The sequence below is a fragment of the Grampus griseus genome, assembly GCF_964374135.1.
Source record: "Grampus griseus genome assembly, chromosome: 6".
NCBI classification, from domain to species: Eukaryota; Metazoa; Chordata; class Mammalia; order Artiodactyla; family Delphinidae; genus Grampus; species Grampus griseus.
Window position 1 is genome coordinate 1,785,910 of NC_139000.1, and position 20,304 is coordinate 1,806,213.

At 65.4% G+C, this 20,304-nt stretch overlaps 2 protein-coding genes across 4 annotated transcripts in view; one reads left to right on the forward strand and one right to left on the reverse strand.

Moving 5' to 3' along the window:
- The window catches only part of KCNT1 (potassium sodium-activated channel subfamily T member 1), a gene marked incomplete at its 5' end in the record, with an annotated part of 70,577 nt that extends 65,340 nt beyond the window's left edge, over nucleotides 1-5,237 (reverse strand). For 2 of the 3 annotated variants that reach the window (XM_082657384.1, XM_082657383.1), the window contains one exon: nucleotides 5,128-5,237. In XM_082657384.1, the coding sequence (XP_082513510.1) occupies nucleotides 5,128-5,237 (110 nt within the window). The remainder of the gene's footprint in view (nucleotides 1-5,127) is intronic. The other variant, XM_082657387.1, reaches the window with a different exon arrangement.
- A 3,963-nt stretch (nucleotides 5,238-9,200) lies between these two features.
- Nucleotides 9,201-13,253, forward strand: SOHLH1 (spermatogenesis and oogenesis specific basic helix-loop-helix 1; the record flags this gene model as incomplete). The annotated part of the gene is made up of 8 exons (XM_082657215.1): nucleotides 9,201-9,265; nucleotides 9,591-9,728; nucleotides 10,161-10,308; nucleotides 10,790-10,897; nucleotides 10,986-11,025; nucleotides 11,694-11,871; nucleotides 12,363-12,433; nucleotides 13,036-13,253. 8 exons carry the CDS (start codon nucleotides 9,201-9,203, stop codon nucleotides 13,251-13,253), a joined length of 966 nt encoding a protein of 321 aa, XP_082513341.1.
- Nucleotides 13,254-20,304: the final 7,051 nt, after the last annotated feature.

Genomic DNA, 20,304 nt, shown 5'->3' on the forward strand with positions numbered 1-20,304 from the left:
GAGAAAACAAAACAAAAAAGTCAACTGACACACACGTGAAGGACCTGCTGCCTCCCCGGCCACTAGAGAGACAGCCCAGCAAGTACCATGATGGCGGGGGGGGGGGGACTCTCTGACCCCGAGACTCCAGCTGGAACACCCTCCTCTGTGCCTAGGACGCTGGGCACAGACCCTAGCTTCACGATGACCCTGCAAAAGGCCCGGACGTGTGCTACGCAGGACATGCTGTGCTGTGAACACGCAGGTCCCAGTGACCCGAGTGGACACGTCTCTACAAAAGAGCAGCCCTCTCAAAGGATCCCGTTTAGGTTAAAAACGAAACAATCTGCTCGGAGAGGAGCCCAGTGAGACGGGGCTTTCTCTAGCTGCCTGGCTCATACCAGCTGTGCAGGATGTCCCCACCGCACAGTGACAGCTCGGCGGGTGTGGGGGTGGCGAACGGTGAGCTAAGGGCTGTGCCTCAACCTTGCTGCTACACCAGGAGACGTACCGAGCAAGGCTTGAGTTACTGGACGTGAGAAGCGCCAGGACGACCTTCCTCTCCCCACGCATCACCAGGCTGCAGCCACAGCCCCAGCCCTTGTCCTGGGCCCAGCCACGGGCCGGTCTCTGGGGAGGAAGGGCATATGACATCCTGGCGAAATGTCCCTTCTCCCCCCAAGGCTCCTTTATAAAGGAGTCCGGATTGCTTGCAATGCTCAAGCCAACCCGGAGTAGGACTGAGGGACACCCCCTCAGGCTCAACGACGCGCTCTCTCTCCTCAGATGCATCCTTCAGTAGCTCACACTCGGTTCAAAATTTCCAAGGAAACTGGAGACCTATGACTGACAGAGGGATGGGGGATGTGTGCACGTGTGTGCACATGCGTGGGTACGCATGGACCTATGTGTGTGCCTGCGTGCACACAGGCGTGTATGTGTGTATGCACAGTGCACACGCATGCGCACACATCCCTGCCCAGTGCCCCGCAGGGGAGTCCTGCAGACGTCACAGCACCACCAGGGTCGGGGAGCCGTCAGTCGAGCGCTGGGCTGGGTGCCCGCGGAAGCAGAAAACCTCCGAATCCCTCTGCTGACCGCGACACCCACCATAATAAAAAGGCCAAGCTGCTCAAGCTGCCTAGAGCTGGCGGGGGTGCACGTCTGGGGAAGGACCACCCTCTCCCTCGGGGAGGAGCCTTTGAGTCAACGCCGTGGACGGCTGCTCACCGCCGTCTCCGAGCTGCATCAGATCCCAGAGGGGAAGCTCAGAACACGTCGTCGTTGTGCCAAATTCAAGCTGGAGAGCTATCGAAACAGACACTTCATAGCAGCTACCCCCGGCACAAAGCCAGCCCAGAGGACAGCGAGGAGGGGCCTGGTGGCCGTGTGGCCACGGGGGCGCCATCCCCACCCCGGGCCTTCCCCAAGCCGTGGGCCCGCCCCCAGACACAGGGGAGGCAGAAGCCACGGGGATCGCAGTTCCCACCCTCCCGGCCGCCCACCTGGGCTTGGATATACCTCTGGGGAGAGCCCATGCTGCACGCCCCTGTGGGGGACGCGGTGTGCCCGGGGCCCTCAGTGCCGGGCAGCGAGCCCACGTTCAGATGGCAGACCCAGCACTCACCCCCTGGGTGCACGCCCCCTGGCTGGGTGCGTGGTGGCCACTGGGAGGTGCCGGGGGAGGCCTGGGCCGAGCTGCGGGGGGCTGAGGCGGAAGGCTGCCCTGTGTGCCCCACCCCCACAGCCGTGGGACTGGGCACCACCGTGTCCCTGCTCAGCCACCAGGCTCCAAGGGCTGGCACAGCCTGCAGGGGCGCTCTGGGCCCTGCCTGGAAGCTGAGGCCCAGGTGGGGACACCCTGCCCACACCGCACACCCGGCAGGTCCCTCTCCTTAGAGCCTCACGTCCCAGAGAATCCAGCTCCCCGGCTGGTCTCCCTGTCCTTTGTCCTGTGACATCTGCCAGTACCTCCAGGGTCACCTCTCCCAACACCCTGGGGGCCCCCATGTCTGCCAGATGGGGTGAAATTCCGCACTCGCCTGGCACCTGGGGCCTCCGTCCCTGATTTAAGACTCGGAGCTCTTCCCAAGATCAGACACCTGCCGAGAGGTGTCCAGCAGCAACCTCTGGCCCAGCAGCCAGGGTCTCTGTGAAGACGGCTGAAGGCTCACGTGGGGCCTCCCCCGGGGCGGGAGGCTGTCCTATGGGCAGGAGGGGGGTTTCTGGTCACGTCATCGTCAACGTGCAGGGCAGCATCCCAGGCCCGCAAGGCTGGCACTGCAGGGAGGCCTCCAGGGCTCACTGCCCCATGCAGGACAAGCTGGCCACAGCCAGAGAGACTGCACAAGGGACCCCTGAACACACCCCCTGTGGGAAGTCTAAATCGCAGAGCAGACCTCTTGGGAAAGGCCTTTCCAGGAACCCCAGCCCGGAGCTGGCCTACTGACCCTGCTTCGTCCTCTGCAAATGGTTTAAACTTGCCAGCGTCTAGTACGGGCCTCGGCTACGGGCCAGGCCTCCCCATCCCCGAGCACGGTAGGAGGAAGAGGTTTTGGTGAACATGGGTGGCCCATCCGCACACACAGCCCACAGAGTTCCCACGACTCCTTTAAAACCTCCCGTGTCATCAGGCGCTGCCCCTGGGCCAGCACCCATCTCGGGGCTCCACCCAGGGGCTCCACACACCCGGGCACAGCCTGCAAATCCCCACATCCTCGGGGACGGAAGGAGAAGCCTCAGGGCAGAGTTCATGATTCAGTCACGAAACCCTCTAACAGAGCACGACCCCTGCCGAAGCAGGGTCGTGCCAGGTAACCCGGGGTTAGTCAGACACACGGACAGGCTGGGACACCCGTGGGAACGGTGGACGGAGCCCGCACGAGCGCACAGATGACACCCATGGACCCGCGCTGGACACAAGCCGAGCTCCGAGCGGGTGCCCCACCCCACCCCTGCTCACTCACCTCCGTCCTCCCGAGCTGTGGCCGTAGCCACCCCGGGCCGAAGGCGACCCCCAAGTTCCCTCTGGCCCCCAGACCAGGAAGCTGTCCCTCCTGCCGCACAAGACTGGCCTGCACCTCGGGCCTTGGGAACCTTTTCCCACGGACCCTGGGCCACTTCCTGCTGCCCCGCAGGCACCGCTCCCTAATATGGGCCGGGAGGGCTGGCCGTGACCTCCAGCCAGACATGCACCCTGGCGGGATGCCAGCCCTAGATCTGCGCCTTCCACCCTTGGGGCCCAGAGGGTCCCATGCTGGCCCTGGGTAGGCAGGGCTGTTGGGGGACCAGGAGGTTCCAGTGGGAAGGCGCAAAGCTAGGACTCTGGTTTCCAGGGCTGACCCTGCTGTGAAGCCTGGTGCGGGAATCCACCCCTCGAGCTCCACCAACCTGGATCCTCACACACCTACACGGGGTCTTCCCTCTCCAAGCTAAAGCCCAGCCCCCTGAGCTGCCAGCCTTGGCCTCCGCTGCCCCACCCCACCCCAGCCAGGCTCCCCTCTCAGCCAGTCTCCCCTGCTCTGGGCAGGCGGTGGGGTCCCTACCCAGCCTGCCTGACATACCCTTGGCCCTGGCAGCCACTCCACACGTGTCTGAAGCATGACGGCAAATCACTGCAGGGTCAGAGGTCAGCTCCGACCAGGGGAGAGGAGCGCTGTCCCTGCGGACGCGGAGCCGTCTGGGGGACCGAGCCCCTACCTCGCCTGCAGCAGGCAGTCAAGTAGGGCAGGGGAACTGGACACGGGTCGTCAGAAAGATGGGTGACACCTGTCCAAGCAGGGACATGGGCAGAGGGGCATCCGGACCACGTCACAAGACCCCTCTCTGGTCACTTATTCTGTGCCTGACAGACACCACCTGGTTGATCCCTCAGGGCAGCCCGAGGGAGGTCCAGGCTGTGCCCACCTCACGGGGTGAACTCCACTTCCCAAGGATGCCACCTGCACAGCCTGCTCTCAGGGCCCCTGCCTCTCACCCAAAGCTGTGCCCCTAGGACCCCACGGGTGCCAGGCCTGCGCTGTCCCTGCAAAGGGACCGCCCTGACCCTTGACGTGTGGCTGGAAGCTTCCCCTTCCGGTCCTGGTCCCTCACCAGGAACGGCCCTTAAAGACCATTCGCTCCACCACTCACTTGGCAAGCTGGGAAGCCAAGTCCCACAGGGAAACAGCCGGAGCACCTGGCCTTGAACCCCAGCATCCACCCCTTCTCCGGCCTTAGAACAGCTGACCGAGAGGGACCCAGAGTCCAAGGTTCTGCCCAGCCAGGGAGGGTCACACACAGGGCAGCGGCTGTGGGTGACCTGGAGTCTGGCTCCTGGTGCAGGGTGAGGGGCAGACGTGTGTGCCTGTCCTCTGGGGCTGGTGGGGTGGGGAGGGCGCCCCTAGGACAGGGCCCTGGGGCAAACCCCCGTCGGGATTGTCACCGCTCTGCCCTTCCTGGGACGCCCACTGGCACGGTGCCCTCTGTGCCAGTCACCTGGACAGGCAGGAGCTTCGTGGCATCGTGGGACACTGCACAGGGAAGGTCGGCTCCCAGGCCACCTGGAAGCCCCTGTTAGTTAATTCTCTCCTCACACAGATGAATAAGCAGGGACCCTGAAAGACAAGTGACCAGCCGAAAATCACCAAGCGACTAGAACCCAGGACTCCTGCCCTTCATCTGACAGCCCACCTGCACCCCACACCCCAAACAAGGCTCTTAGGAGGAGCTGCCCTTGAAAACCCACTTCTACCTGGGGAAACCTGGCCCCTGTGCCTCGCTGGGTACAGCGCTGCCACCCCCACTGGCTCCTCCCCCAGGCTTGACCAGAGAGGGGGCTGGGAGGCCAGCACAGCACCTGGCCCCTCTGGCATGCCAGGCACTCCAGCTTCCTGCCCGCAGGGTCTGCGCCTCGTGGTGCCTGGGAGATGCTCACAGCCCCGCAGGTAAGAATGGCCACACTCTGGCCACCTGCTGGTCATCTGAGTAAGGGCTCGCCTCACTGCGACCGGGTCCTGAAGGGCACCCCTGTTCCCCACGCTCCCCACGCTCCAGGGTCCTGGGGAGCAGGTAGTCCTGGGAAGTGAGGATTTGAGGATGAGGGGCCCTGGGGTGGCACGAGCCCCGTCCGGGGTCCCTCCACGTGGGGGAGGGCACTGCAGACCGTACCTGGCGGCGCATCGGCCGTCGTCGAACACGAAGGTCCGGTTGGTGTGGCCCCCGCCGCGCGCCCCCCTGTAAACACCCCCCGGGCTGTGCGCCCCGTCCGAGAGCGGCATTGGGCTGGCGGCGGCTGCGACTCGGAGCCGAGGAGCAAACGAGTCGGGAGCGATTGGCGACTTCTTCCCCCGCTTTGCCCTGAAACACTTTTCTCTGGTTACGGTGGGGGTGGGAAAAAAGAGCCTGTTCCAGGGTCGGTTCCGGCGCCTGTGCTGGAGCGCCCCCTGCCGGCCGCGTCGGGAACCAGGCTGGGGACGGTGTGGCGGACCGCCCGCATCCCACCCCGGGGACCCGTCTCCATCGCGACGCTCGGCGCCCCCGTAATCCCGGGAAACCGGACAGAGGCTCTTCGAAGGCTAGAAAACCCTAAGAGCGCCCCCAGGGGCAGGGGTGCATGGTGGGAGGGGCTCCGAGAGGGCTGGGGGCCTCTGGGCGCTTCCTGTTTAAAGCGCGAGCATCGGCGATGGCGCCTGCGCTGCTCGATCCTGCCCTCACTCTGAGCCGCTGGGAGGGGCGGCCGATCAGCACCTGCCCCACCCCCATCCCCCCACGGCACCTGTCACTCCTGCAGAGGCCTGCACCCAGACCCCGTCTGTCTGTCCTCGCGGCACACCCGGGAGGCCGCTGGGCCCGGAGAAGGAAGGGAGGTCGGACCCCTGGAGGCAGGAGTGATTGCACGCTGCCACCTGCCGCCGCCGGCGCCTCTGCGGCGCGCGGCCGCCCTGCTCTGCTCTCGCCGCAGCCCCACACGGAGCACCTGGCAAACAGGCAGAGGAGGGCCCGCAGCCTGCTGCAACCCCACGACCCAAAGGAAGGCATCCAGGAAGCGGGGGGATCCGCTGGAGGGCCCCACACGCTCACACTGCCACTCTGGCTCAGCTGCTCCCCACCCCCGCAGGTAGAACCCTCTATTCTGTCCCCAGTGCTGGCCTGACCCTCACTGAACCATAAGCGTGGCGGAAACACAGAGGAATAGACAGGGAAGGGAGGCGTCTCCCAAAGAACGGCGAGGGACTGCGGCGTCAGGCGGGGGTGGGGGAGCTGAGCCAGCATCACCCGCACAGCTCATCTCACCTCACGGCCTGGGGCACCAACCCAGCCACCCACAGCGGGGTGGTCAGTGCAGGGGCTGTCAGGGCGGAGCTGGGCCAGCTGATTTGGAGGGTGCATGGCATGTACTTCGTGATCCTGACATCTGCAGGAGTCTCAAGTCCCATCCCTGTTTACTTCCAGAAAACAGCAAGCTGAACAGACACTGTGTGTGCGCGCGCGTGTGTGTGAACTTGGCAAAGGCATGGCTTGCCCCCAAGTCCCCAGAAGGAGTGCAGCCTGTCCCCAGGCTCATCCTCAGTCTTACCTCTTGGGCACTTTCCCTACTTCCTCCTGAGAGGAGGATGCTGCTGCAAGAGTGCCACCCACCCCTGGCCCCCAGCAGGTCTCTGCCCTCCCCCAGGACTCCTGCCAGGGTGTGTCCATCTTGCGGGCCCCTTGGAGGTGCCCTCTGGCTGGCTGGTCCACGAGATGACTGGCATGCTGTCAGTGACGGGAAACTCTGGCAAGCCCGGTAACATTCCTGAGAGCTTCAGAGAAACCAAAACTTGGCCCCTCTCTACCAAGTAGGAGCCAAGCCCCTAGAACAATGGCGTGTCCATCCCTCCCCAGCCAGGAGCAGGAAGGGGAGAGAGCCCCAGGCCCTGGCTTCCAGCCCACCTGCTCCAGCAAGGCAGCCCAGCAGATGGGATCTCTCCGCCAAAGCCCCCACTGTGCCCCTGGACACCCGGGCCAACATGCTCTGCGGGGTCTGCCCTGGCACTGCCCTCTCTTGGGCACGGGGGACCCTCCCAGGGCAAGGAGCCGGGCTTCTCGCACCTCCCGTAAATGCCGGGCCGTACGTGCTGGCAGAACCGGCCATCCCCAGCCTTCCCTGGACTCAACACAGAAGCCAGGCTGTGGGCTGCGCAGGACTGGACAGCAGAGGCCCTGGAGCGCCCCCTTCTGTCGGGAGTTCGGGCCTAGCACATGGGCCCTGGCCTCCTGGCTCCCCAACCTGATCTCCGGCCCACCCATCCTCACAGCATCACCCTCGATCGCGAGGCGACTTCTGTCCCCTGCCCAGCCCTCCCTTTATCCCAGGCCCGGCCTCCTGGGGTTCTGCCGCCTCTCCTGCATGGCCTGACTCCACGTGCAACATGTTACCGCCCCCGCCAGTCCCCCAGCATCTGACCTGCGGCCCCAGCCTGGGCTGGCCGGCCCCTCCCCCATGCCACCTTCAGGACTCAGCTGAGCAGAGTGGAGACGTGGGCCCAGGCCCTCAAGTGGCAGGACCTCCCACGGCTGCACTTCGCCCATCTCTGGGTGCTCCCGCCGCCCAAAGCCCCACCCCAGGACGCCCACCTGCAGGCCTGAGCCCCTCCTCGGTTGGAGACAGGTTTCCTGCTTCCCGGGGGGCAGGGGCTCTGCTCTGTCACCTGGTTCCGTCCCAGGCCCAGCACCTGGGGCGCACTTTGACCACCGCAGTGACACCTGCCCCAGCTCCCTCTTGCCTCGCTTCCCTGTGAACTCGCCCAGCAACTGCCCCCCACGCCCACAACAGCCCACAGCACTGCTCTGAAGTCCTCCTGACTGAAATAGAGCTTTAGTACCCTCCCCTCCCCTTAAAGGTCCACCTCTCTGAAAAAGGACCAGTCTCCACTTTCCCCTTCCTCCCTCCCTTCCTTCCATCACTCCTCCAACAAAGCCCCGGTGGGCTTCATGTCCAGCACTGGGACGGCCCCTGGAGACCCGGCGAGGTGCGCACAGACCTGGAACCACTCACACTGTGCACTAAAAGCGGGCAGAGTGAGGTGTTTGGGGAGCTCCCCGCCCAGAAGCTGCTGGAGACGGGGGCTTCGTGGAGTGAGTCTGCATCTGGAGGTGGGGGGCGGGGAGGGAGAGCAGGAGCGAAGGCCTGTGTGAGGGCAGAGCCAGGGCTCAGCCCCGAAAATGAAGGTCCGGGCCTGGGGCAGGCAGGCGGCAGGGGTGGGAGAGGCAGGAAGGCCAGCCAGCCTTCAGGCAAGCCCGGGTGCTAGGGAAGGCACAGAGAGGGTGCGTGGGATCGGAGACAAGGCTGGGAGGCGCCTGCATGCCTCCTGGCTCCTGAGTGGGCGGTGGCACTGGCTTAGGCAGAGCTTCCCCTGCAAGAGATGCCATCTGGGGGACGGGCACAAGTGAACCTTGGACCTGCAGGCCCTCAGAGGCAGGTGGGGCCCTCTGCCCATCCTTAACCGGCCGGAGTCCCATAGATCTTAGCTGACCAGCCTCCCCGCTCCCATCTTAGCTCCCCTACCTGGGCCTCAACGTCCCCCACGGGCCACACTGATCCTGAAACCTTCTCCTCCCACACCTGTAGCTCCCCGGCCCCTCTGCGCTCAGGTAAGTCCAACTCCTCCTGCCACACAGGGGATCCTACCTGCCCACCTCACCCACGTGCCAGCCCAGGGAACCGCCTGGGCTCGCGTTCTTTCCTGCTTGGGACGCTGCCCAGCTCGCTCCTGAAAACCACCTCGCCCTGAGGACACCCTCCTGCCCCTCCCTCCACAGATTCGTAGTCTACTTGGCCCCCCCAGTCGTGAGACCCTTGAGGGTAGCGCCCAGCTCGGGGCTGGCACCCGGGGGCGCCCGCGCTGGGTAGGTGAGGGGAGACCCCACTGAGCGGGAGCTGCGCCGACCACCCGGAAGGGGTGGAAGAAGCCCACCTACTCTGACCACCTACCCCAGCCGCCGCTTCTTTCTGGCAACTTCTCGGCGAGCGGAGCTTCACTGCACGCGGGCGTGCGGCGGGGCAGAGCGCATGTGAGGGAGGCGGGGCGCGTGGGGGCAGGGCGTGCGTGGGGGCGGGCCAGGTGCTGCCTGGGCGGGAAGCACGTGGGGGTGGGCCGAGTGCACGTGAGGGGGAGGGGCTGCAGGACGGCCTGCGCGGGGCGGGGCGCACGTGGGGGCCCGGGCGCGTTGCTGGCCTCTCCACTAGCTCCAGCTGCGTGCCTATGGCGTTCAGGGCTCTTGCGTCAGACGCTGGGCTTCCCGGAGCCCCCGGCTCCGAGGGGTGCAGGTGAGAATTGGGGGGGGTTTGCCGGAGGGGGTCAGCTGGAACGCCCCTGCTTGGGGGTGCTCGGGGTGTCCAGACCTGGCGCTTCTATCCAATTCAAATGCACCGAATCCCCGTCCCCACCCAGCTTGGCCCGCCTGGGGCAGAACCCCGACCCCCGGCCCTTTGGGGGAAAGAGGGAGGGGTGCCAAGAGGTAGGGCCCAGGGCCGTGTTCCTGGGCGACCCAGGCCTTGTCCTGCGCCCGCCTCCCAAGATGTCCATCACCGCCTCGGGGCTCCGGGGGCGTTTTCTGGGATCACAGAGCCTGGCGCTTTTGGGTTTTTTCAGCAGCGGCCCTTTCCTGTTTGGGACCCAGTTACGCTGCGAGGATCTCTGCCACGGCTCAGGCCAGGCCAAGGCCCCTGCGGTGGCCAAGGGTCCAGTCTCCTACCTCCCACGGAACGTGCTCAGCGAGAGGCAGCGCAGGTGGGGGCCGCGCAGTGGGGTTGGGGGTCAGAGGAGGTCAGGTTTGTGCCCGCGAGGTGGTTTCAGGTGGCTGGGACAGGCTCGTGCCGTCTGTCGGGTAAGGGAATGCTTAGTACATCCCCGAGGTGAATATAACACACGTTTTTGGGGGTGGGGGTCCCAAGGGCCACCGTTGCAGCCCTTTCTTTGACCTGAAGTCCTGGGCACCTCGAGGTTGTGCATGTGCCACCGACACCCTCAGGCAGTGACGGTGCAGGCTTGGGTCGCCCGCGGCAAATATCTGGATAGCCTGCAGTTTGGGGTCCAGGGCCCTGGGCCAGTGTGTGTGCTGACACGATCCCTAAAGGGCTCAGGGGGCTCTGGTGGCTGCGGTGCTTTTTCCGGGTCAAGGCCAGACTGCCCCATGGTCGGTGGTCACTTCCCTGGAGGCAGGAAGCGGATCTCCTTGAGCTGTGAGCGCCTGCGGGCCCTGCTGCCCCAGTTCGACGGCCGGCGGGAGGACATGGCTTCAGTCCTGGAGATGTCGGTGCAGTTCCTCCGGCTCGCCAGCGCCCTGGTGCCCGGCTGGGAGAAGCACGCTGTGAGTTCTCCTGCGGCAGCCCTGTCAGCCCTCTGGGAAGGAGCCGTGGGCATCCCCCCATGCCCCGGGCAGCTCTGACCACCCGGCTGCCTGGCTTCTCTCTGCCCTCCGCCTCGCACTGCCGGGGCTGCTGCATTTCTGCAGACACGCCTCCGTTTGTGCACAGCACCTCCTGCGGGAGCCCCGGGGACAAGCCGTGTTCTCCATTTATGTTCCTTGTACTTTTGCCCACGGTGCTAAGGCTGGTATGGGTAAAAGGCCCATTGCTGTGAGGTCCCCGGGCGGGCATGGCCTTCAGCCTCCCTCCCGCCCCCACCCCCCAGTCTTGAGGACACGGTCTGTACTCAGGGAGGACCTCTGGGACCCTAGGCAGGGTGGCCAGTGATGGACCACAGCCTGCTTTTTTTGTGGGTTTTCTGGTTGATGGTCTCTGTTGCGTTTTTTGTGTCTGTTTCCGTTTTTGGTTCTTGCTTCTTCGAAGGAGACATGGCACACGTGGCAGAAGGATGTTTTGCAGGTGGCCCTGGCGAGTCAGACCCCAGCAGGTGCCCCGGACCCCGGCGTGGGAACGTCCAGCGTGACCATGTTAGTGTCCCAGTGGGGCTAGGGGACTCCCGGGCATGGTGTGTGCGGACTGTTCAGAGGTTTCTCCTTCTGTCTTTGCGTGCTTCAGGCAGCAGGCTTCCCCGAGCCGTGCAGCTGCGGATGTGGACGACGGTAAGGCCCCGGTGGGGGCGGCCGCAGTGCTGGGTGGGCCGCCGGCCCTGCCTGGTGAGTGTGAGCGGGCCCTTGTCCTCCCGTCGTGCCGCCTCCGACGAGGCCCCCAGGGCAGTGTGATGACTGCACTTCCCTCATGCTGGATGCCTGCCATGGCGGTTGGTCACTGCTTGGACCACGGCTGCCAGTCTGCGAGTGCCACGGGAGGCGAGACTGTGCCTTCCCCCTCCCCTGGTGTGTTCCTCAAGGCGGGGAGGGGGTCTTGCTGTCGCCAGGGCCAGCAGCAGAGCTGGGCCCCCCAAAGAAGGTCGGGACTCAAGCTCAGGGTGTGAGGGTGCAGGGATTGCACAGCACGGTGGTCTGAGGGTGGAGTCCTTGGTCAGGAATCACGGAGATGGAGGAAGAGGTGGAAGCGTGAGGGTCCCCAGGTCCGAGTCCCCCATGGTTGACCTGAGGCCGAGTCGGCATCTCCACCAGGAAGCCTCCTTGGCCCCAGGTGTCAGGTGCCTCATCTCTGGCTATCTGTCTGTTCCTGGTTACTTGTTGGTTTTTTGTTCTTGAAATCCACGGGTTCTTTATGCAGGACACAGTGGGCAGGGACTCAGGTCTTCAAGGGAGGGCTGCTCTCCAGGTGGGGAAGGCTGACCCACGCCTCACTTCCCCCACAGAGCCGCCCAGCCTGGTCCTCCGGTCTCCAGGCCTGAGTCCCTCCAGGGCCCTGAGGCCGCCCATGCTGTGGTCGCGGCAGCCACCCTCCCCGCTGGTGAGCGAAGAGTCTCAGAGCTGCTTGGGCCGGGCTGGGTCCCCAGGTCAAGGGACTGACAAGGCCATAACGCTGGATGCCAGGTGGGTGTCCCAGTGGTGTGTGCGTGACCCGCTACATGCCTCCTCCCAGCCCTGCCCGAGCTCTGCCTGGACCCCCTGCCCGGGAAGTTTCCGCCCCTCACATCCTCAGTGTCTGCCTGGACGGCCCAGGCCGCTGGCCTGGTCCCGGAGCAGCTAGACCCTGCCACGTATGTGGCTTTCTAACGTGTTTCTGGAAACGCTGTTGTCTCCTTAATGGTCATCCGTTCTGGTTGACAGTAAGTGAGTTTGTGTTTTGCGAGCTCTACCAGCTGGGGCGTGGGCTGGGAGCTGCTGGGGCTGGAGAGGAAGCAGCAGCGGGCTGGGCTGGCTCGGGGCAGGCAGGAGGGTGGGCTCAGGGTCCGGCTGGGAGGGCGCACCCCGTTGTCTCTGAACCCACAGCTGCCTTTCAGGGCCCACACTCTTCTCTCGAGGTGCAAGGCCTGGGGTCCAGCTGGGGTGACTCAGGGCGAGGGTGTCCTTGTTGCGTCCAGGTCTGTGTCGGGGTATGACGTCGAAGACGGGTCGTCCTTTCTGCTGACGGCCAGTCCTGACTGGTGGCTGGGTGAGTGGGGGGTGCTCGGCCCGGGCCACCTCCTCCCCTAACCTGGGACAGGCTTTGGGGTCTGGGTTGGTCCTGTTGCGGGCTGGGCAGGCAGCTGGGGCTGTTGGGGAGATGGGATGGGGTCCAGCTTGCTGTGTGACACTAAGGTCTCAGCGTCTGTCTCTGAGCTCCCGTTTTCTTCTCTGCTGGTGGTTTTGGGGACCACCGGTGGGAACGACAAGTGGTGTGTGGGGAGTTATCTGTGCGCTCGAGTGCACGGCAACACGGGGTTGCGTGTGTGTGGCTGCGAGTCAGTTTCAGAGCCTTCTCCCGAGACCTCGTCCCCACAGAGGCGTCTGGACGTGCGATGAGTCCCGTGTCTGCAGGATTTGGCTTCATGGGGTGGGGGAGCCCCTTCCTGGTTCTGCATCTCAAGCAGGGCCGGCAGGAGTGGGCCCACCCACCTGGTCAGGGGTCCTCTGTTCCCACCTCAAGGATGAGCAGAGGGCTTCCTGGTTGGGTGGGACAGATGGGCAGAGGGGGGCCCCCTTCTGCACACTGAGTCCACTCTGCGTGCCCTGGGGTACCTGCCTGTTCTGCTGACACGTCCCGTCTGCTTCCAGGGTCCCTGGAGGGCAGAGGCAGCAGTGCCCCTTTTCGGGTCCCCGCCAGGAGCAGCGTGCTGGACAGGGCAGAGCCCAGCTTCCTGGGCGACCATGAGCCCGGCTCCCAGGACCCCCCTGACGGGCCCCTGGAGCCATGGAGCTCAGACGTGAGCTGCCCCAGCTCGGCCCTGCGGGAGGAGGTAGACACCATCTTCCCCGACTTCTTTGCTTACTGAGGGCCGGGTCGCGCCAGGCCGCGGGGCACGGGGCCTTTGCAGCAGCTCGTGCCGCACGCTTGGGCATTGCTTTTGGGGTTTGGGCTGCAGCTGTGCTCTAATTCCAGCGAGGCTGTGGGGCGGGGGGCTGGGGAAGCGGAGGCTGGATATTAAAAGAGGAAAAGCAGTGTTTCTGGGAAGCAAAACTTGTGTGGATTTCGTGTAATTAACGCGATTCACTGGGCAGATGGTGCCGCTTCTGTTCAAAGTGCAGCCACCCCTGCCTGGGGATTTGTGCCTATGATGTTCCTGGCCTGCGGGATCCCTAAATAACCCGGCCCTGGGGCTAGGGAGGGGAGGGGTCCACAGATGAGGAATTGTGTCCTTGGTCTGCTCCCCAAGAGGCAGGCGTGGGACCCAACTCCCTGCGCCCGTGAGGCTGGTCAGAGGGGCCCCACAGAGGTCCATTGGGGAGGCCTCTTTCCGGACCAGCGGGGGCGCCTGGGAAAGGAACCACCTCTGCCTTCGAGGTGCTGGCCTTGGTGCTCCCCGTGCAGGGCCGTTGGGGGGCGTGGGACGGAGGCCGCTTGGCTTTCGCGTCTGGACCCTCAGCTGCTCCCGTCCCCAAGGATCGGGGAGGCACTGGCTTCCTGTGAGGAGTGACCCTGCCTGAATCCCATCACCTTTCAGTCACAGCGAAGGCGGTGCCAGTCTCTGACCCAAGCTGGTCAGGGGCTCAGCCCACCCTGATCCCTGTTTGTCCCTTTCTGGAGCTCTGGGCATCTTCACCCCAGCACCCTGGGAGGGAGGCCCGGGAGCTGGGACTCAACTTGTTCAAAAGCCTGACTGAGACCCCCAGCGGGTGGGTGGACTCACCCTGACCCTTAAACTCCCCACTTAGACCTTTAGAAGGCGAGGGGCAGGACCCCACCTCGGGTGGCAGGAGGGCTCACTTGCGCTGCCTCCAGCTGGTGAAGGAGGGGGGGGTGCTCGGAGCTGGTGTTGAGAAGGGTCCAGGGGCCCAGGCAGGCTGGCGGGGCCAGAGCAGGGGTGGGTGAGTGGCGCCTGCCCCATCGTGGGAGGAGAGCAGCCGTCAACCCTGCACCTGGGCCAGGGTCCTGGGTCGGGTCCCGCAGGCCCTGGGACCACGAGCACAAAGCTGCTGCGTCAGACAGGGCGCCGCTGCAGATGCCCAGACGGGACGGGCGTCGCTGCAGACGCCCCGACGGGACGGGCAGCGCTGCAGACGCCCCGACGGGACGGGCAGCGCTGCAGACGCCCCGACGGGACGGGCAGCGCTGCAGACGCCCAGACGGGACGGGCAGCGCTGCAGACGCCCCGACGGGACGGGCAGCGCTGCAGACGCCCCGACGGGACGGGCAGCGCTGCAGACGCCCAGACGGGACGGGCGCCGCTGCAGACGCCCACACGGGACGGGCGCTGCTGCAGACGCCCACATGGGACGGGCACCGCTCCAGATGCCCACACGGGACGGACGGCCGTCTGGGGCCAGACCTCCCTCGCTGCCTGGGGGAGTGCTGGGAAAGCTGATCCCCCTCCAAGGTGGGGAGAAGAAAGGGCTGCCGCCCGGGCCTGGTGGGGGCTGGGCTGTCACGGCTGCTGGAGAGGAAAGGAGCTGGGGGTCCCGGAAACAGCTTGCTTTCCACCCCTCCCCTGCTCTGGCCCTTTTCTAAGCAAATTACCCTGTTGGCTGCAGTTGGGTGTTCGGGGTGGATTTAGAAAGCACGGTGGTGACTACAGGCTTGTTTTGGGGAGTGAGGGAGTTTCAGCATAACACCCCCAGCTCTCTAGGTGACCTGCTCTCCTCCCCCCACCCCCAGGGGCTCCCGGAAGTAGGACAGTGGCTGCTGCTTGCACGGAGGGGGACGTGGGGCTCGGCAGGACCCCAGACACCCTCAGGCTGCACCCTCTCCCAGGTCCACCGACCTCTCAGCCCCGGGCATTGTTGCTGGGCAGTGTCTGTGGCTGCGCCTTGGGGTCTGTCAGCCGGCTGAGCTGGGAGGTGGCCAGCTGCTCTGCCAGCACCGCCGTCCACCCTCCCCGAGCCCTGCCTCCCCTTCCTCTGCCGCCTCCCGCCCTCCCTGCTGCCCATCTTCCTCCTTGAACTTCAAGGCCACCTTGGGTCACTCCCCATTGGTGTCGTGGTCAGGGTGCTCAGGGCTGCCCAGGAGCCTCACACGGCGTCTGGTCACGGGTCCTGACCTGGAGCCTGGCACAGCCAAGGGCCTCCCTGCCCACCTGGGAGGGGCCGGCCACTGCTCATCCTCAGGGGTCTGGAGAGCACGGTGCCAGGGCCTTGCCTACCACCAACGTGACCTTCTCTTGGTAAGGCCAGGCCCATCCTGTCCATCTCCTACCCAGGTGCCCAATGAGTGAGAGAAATGGTTCCCTCGCTTCAGGCCTCAGCCCTCCCGAGACCCTCGCCCAACCAGCCTGGCCTCAGTGTGCCCGCCCCCCACCCCCCGTGGGGGGACACCTGGGCAAAGGACAGGCCCCACCTGCCCTGGAAGCTGGACTCTACAGGCCTGAAGGAGCCAGAAACAGGCTCAGTCTTCTTCCAGCCCCGCCTTTGGTCTCTCGAAACCCAGGACACCTCGTCACCCCACAGCGGGCACTACAGCCTGCCCCTGGGCACAGCAGGGTGCCCATGGCATGACAGGGTCCCCAGGGCAGCCATGCCCAGGCCCACCTGGCTTCAATGTTTTCTTCAGGGTCGTACCTGACGCTGGGGAGGGTGGGGGCCTTGGTCTGGCCCTCCTGTGCAGGGGTCAGAGCTGCAGCTCACGCCGTGGCCGGGAGCCAGTGTCCCCTGTGGTGCTGGACCTGGTCACCTTCCAGGGCCCATCATGAGTCCCTCCCTCTCCTCCTTTTTCCAGAACCTTCTGGAATCTTTTTGACTCTTCCAGAGGAGAAGAGGACACTTGTGGCCACGTGCTGGTGGACAGGGCGGGGGCAGCTAAGCCGTATGATGGAGGCGTGGGGTCTAGGGAGGTCCCAGGGATGTGGGTCCTGATTCTTCTCTCAAGGGGTCTCAGCAGAAATGGGCTTCGGGGCTGGTGGTCGGAAGGGGTACAAACGGAGGTGGTCCCCTTCCCTCGCGGGCCCTGTCTGGCCGTCTCTAACCCGTCTGGGACCTGCGGGTGGCCCCAAGCTCCTCGACACAGGCAGCTGGTGCCCTCGGAGCTGCGGACCCTGCAGAGGCAGCAGCCCAGGGAGGCCCTGGCGCCCACAGTGTCCACTCGTGGACCAGCGGGTCAGCGCCCCACCTGCTGCTTATGGGGCTGGAGGAGGTGGCATGTGCAGAGCCATGGCAAGGGGGGCCTGGGCTCCCGTGCATTCCAAAGCCGCTGCCATTGGATGGGGCCTGGGTGCCAGGGCAGGGAGCACCCAGCGAGGCCAGAGTTGGTGTCTGGTTTGTCCGGGGCCTGGCCAGCCCTTCCTGCAGGGGGTGCCCTTGGTGGTGCCGGTTCTAAGGAACCTCCTCGAGCCCCAGGGACATGGCTGTCTCTGCTTCTGAGGGCGGTGGGAGAGAAGCTTCCGGATCATGTGAATTTCCCCCGTCTCTGCTGATGGGGTCGAGCTGACGTGCCCAGTTCCTGCATTTGCCTTCGGGAGAGTCAGGCCAGGAGCTTTCGCTGAACGGATGGATGCCCTGTGCTGCCTTCTCGGCGCAGAAAACAATCACATTACGCCTCTTAGAAATCGCATTTTATCATTGTAAGCGTGGAGGTTGGTTGCACTCGATTCATTTGAAACGCTGGGGATCCTAACCCGAAAAGGAAAGCTGTTGGTGAAGTGAGGGTTGGCAGGTGGAGGGGACGCCTCGCCCAGAAGCTTCAGGGCCTGTCCCCAGGCTGACCTCCGTGGCCGCGCAGCTGCCTGGGGCAGCCGGGGGTGGGTTTGTTTCCCGGTGTTGGGGTTTCTCTGGGTGGGCCCTCCCAGGGCATCGTTCCTCAGTGAGTCCTTGCCCCCCAGCCTGCTCTGGGCCTGCTCAGGGACTGTCCCGAAAGCGCCCTGTTCCTGGGTTTGGGATGGACGTTGGAGGCCAGGTGATGGCACAGTGGCCACCAGGACGCAGACCCTTCAGCAAGGAAGAGGAGCGTGGGACCCTGGAGAACGCCCTTGGCCTCTTTGCGGGGCCGAGCTGGGCCGCTGTCCTGTCCCGGTGCTTCCTGCGGTCGCGTGTAGCCAAGCCGGCCAAGTGCGTGCGCGCAGCCCAGATCCCAGGCGGCTGGGAAGTCCCTGTCCAGGCTGCCCCCCCGGTAGCCCCAGGGGTGCAGCGCCTGTGCTTCACGGGGGCTTGTGAATTGGGGCGGGGGGCAGCTTATTCAGAATGCAGCTCCTCAATCAGTGAGGGGCCAGGGGGCAGGATACCTACCGGGCACACAGCCTCTGCTGGGGCAGGTGGCTCCTGAACCCGGTGCCCTGGGTGGGGTGGTGGAAAGGGTTCTAAGCACAGAAGGACACTTGGGAGGAGTGTCGGGGCCTGCAGCGTCTCCACCCCTCATGGAGGGCAGCTCCGGGGGACGAGTCCAGCAGCATCACAGCCACAGCCTGACTCCCCGGGGTCCTCTGGAGGACACGGCTTCCCATTCCCCGGTCTTCTCTCTTAACGGCTTTTGCTTTACAAATGGGGGAGGGATTCCAGGGCTAACAGTGCCCCCAGGCACGTCTCTGGTACGTTTCAGGGTCTGAGCAGGAGGGTGTGGGAGTTCTGTCCTTGGAGGTGGTGCTGGAGGGCGGCTTCTTCCTCCGTGGTGTCAGGGCCCAGCACTCACCCCACCGTCCCCATCAGAGCATCACGGAGCCTCAAAGGACAAAGACCAGGCTTAGAAGGCTGTCCCCCACCCCTGCCACCAGCACGTCCTTTTATATCCATTTGGGGTGCCCAAAGCAGGGCTGTGACCTCTGCCCCAGATGCCTTTGCCTGGCCCGTCTGAGCGCGCGTGCGCACGCATGTGCGTGGTTTGTACGCGCCCGTCTGAGTCTCTGTGTGTGTGTGTGTGTGTGTGTGTGTGTGTGTGTGTGTGTGACGTGTTTTGTGCGCTGCGGGAGCCCCTTGGGATCCCGGCAGGCCTGGCTTCGCACAAATGGCCCCTTGGGCTCTTTCCGAATGCACTTGACTTTCCCACGCCTGGTGGGCGGGCTCAGCTGTGCCAGGGGCTGGGTGTTGGCTGGCTGATACCCCTGCCTGTGACATGTGCCCCGGGGTGCTGGGAGCCTGGCCCAAGACACGGCCTCGGGGGACTCTTGGCCACCGGAGAGAGCCCCCTGGCCTGGGGCGACAGTGGCCCGAGGTACAGCCCTTGGGGGAGCAAAGGGGCTCACCAGCTGTGGGGCAGGGAGCTTCCCTGAGGCTGGGGTCCAGTGGAGGGGGCCTGGCTGATGGGGGACTCAAGTGGGCCGCCCGGGCCCTGGCCCCGGCCCCAGGTGGGAGCCCTGGCTGGGCACTGTGTGCGTCGGAGGGGGGCTTAGGGGGTACCCACCAGGCTCTGGCAGCTCGAGGAGGGTAAGACACGTCCTCTGCTGCCTGCCCAGCCACCGTGTCCGCCCCTAGGGCCTCAGCCACTGTCATTTAGAGGAGACCAGGGTGTGGTCTGAAGGGGCCCCTAACCTGCAGGCGCTCTGCTGGCCGACCCACCGGAGCTGTGCTCTCTGCCCGGAGACCCCACTGCCGGGGTCTCACCCCACAGCACCACCACGGGGTGAGCCCTGGGGCTGCCACTGCCCGCAGCCCCGAGCCTGAGGGGACCAGGGTGGCCGTGGGGCCTGGCCTCGCCCCCTCCCTGCACCATCTCCCAGCTTTGCGCTCTGAACGGTGTCCTGGTGAACCTGTAGCAGCTTCTCCAAACCCCGTGGACGTGAGTCCAAGGCCAGCTTGGTGTCGCCAGGAGGGTCCCCATCCCCTGTCCCCAGCAGCCTTGGCCTGGGATGGGGTGTCAGTGGGCAGCTCCCGGTCACCATGCTGGCACTGGCCACGCTTGTGTTCGGGCTGAGGCCCCCCAGAGCACACCGGGTCCGGGTCAATCATTTATTGGACACAGCAGGACAGGCCTCCAGGAGGGCGGAGGCTGCTGCTAGGGGGTGGGGCAGCTGAAGGGCTCCTTGGGTTAACCGAGATCTTCTGGTCCTTCGGTGCCTGGGAGACACCCCTGTGAACAAGCGGGGGTGCGGCAGGCTCAGTGGTGGGGGACGGCGGGGGCAGACCTGCGGGAGGGGCGGGGCACCGTCTTGAGAGCCAGGGCAGCTGGCTCCCCACCGCCCCGGGCCCTCCCGCGGGTCACGGCCTGGGGGCGTCTGTTGAGGGACAGAGGAGGCGATGGGGAGGGGCCTTTGTCACAGGCAGCCGCGTGCCAGGCTCTGGACCCCCAAGGTCTGCCCTCTATAGTCCTCCACCTGCAGGCCCACCCCGAGTGTGTCCACAGGCCCCTCTGCCCCCCCGCTGGCCCTGCCCGTGTCAGCCTGGGTCAGCCTGATGGGCGTCCCCACCTTGGGTCCCTCCCACGCCCCCCGGCACTGCATCCTGAGTCTCCGAGACGGCAAGGCCCCGCGTGGAGCAGCTGGTAACGCATGTGCTGAGCGGCACCTGCCGCCGACCCCCACCCCCAGGGGATCCCCTGCTGCCGTCCCCACAGGGTCAGAGGTCACCCACCTGGGCCCGGCAGCCTCCCCGTTGTCAGGCGCGGGGGCAGTGATCTGTGGCGAGCTGAGCGGAGGTCCGAGGCTGGGGCAGGCGTGGGCACGCATCAGTTGCGGTCACTTTGATGATGTTGGTGGGGTGAATCCCATGGTTTCTACAGTAGTTGGTAAACAGCAGCAGGGCGTCCGGGCTGGCCTCGGGTGTCCGGCCTGGGGGCACAGTGCCAGGGGCCGTCTGTCTTGCTGGTCATTTGGGACCGCGGGCGGTGGGGTTCTGGGGGCTGGGAGGCTGCCCTCTCGGGGTGTGGGCGTGGCTATGGGGACAGGCCCAGCGTTGGGGTGGGGGCAGGCTTCTTCTCTGGGTCCTGGTCGTTGCTGTCTCCTGTCCTTTGTTTACTCCACATTGGGATAA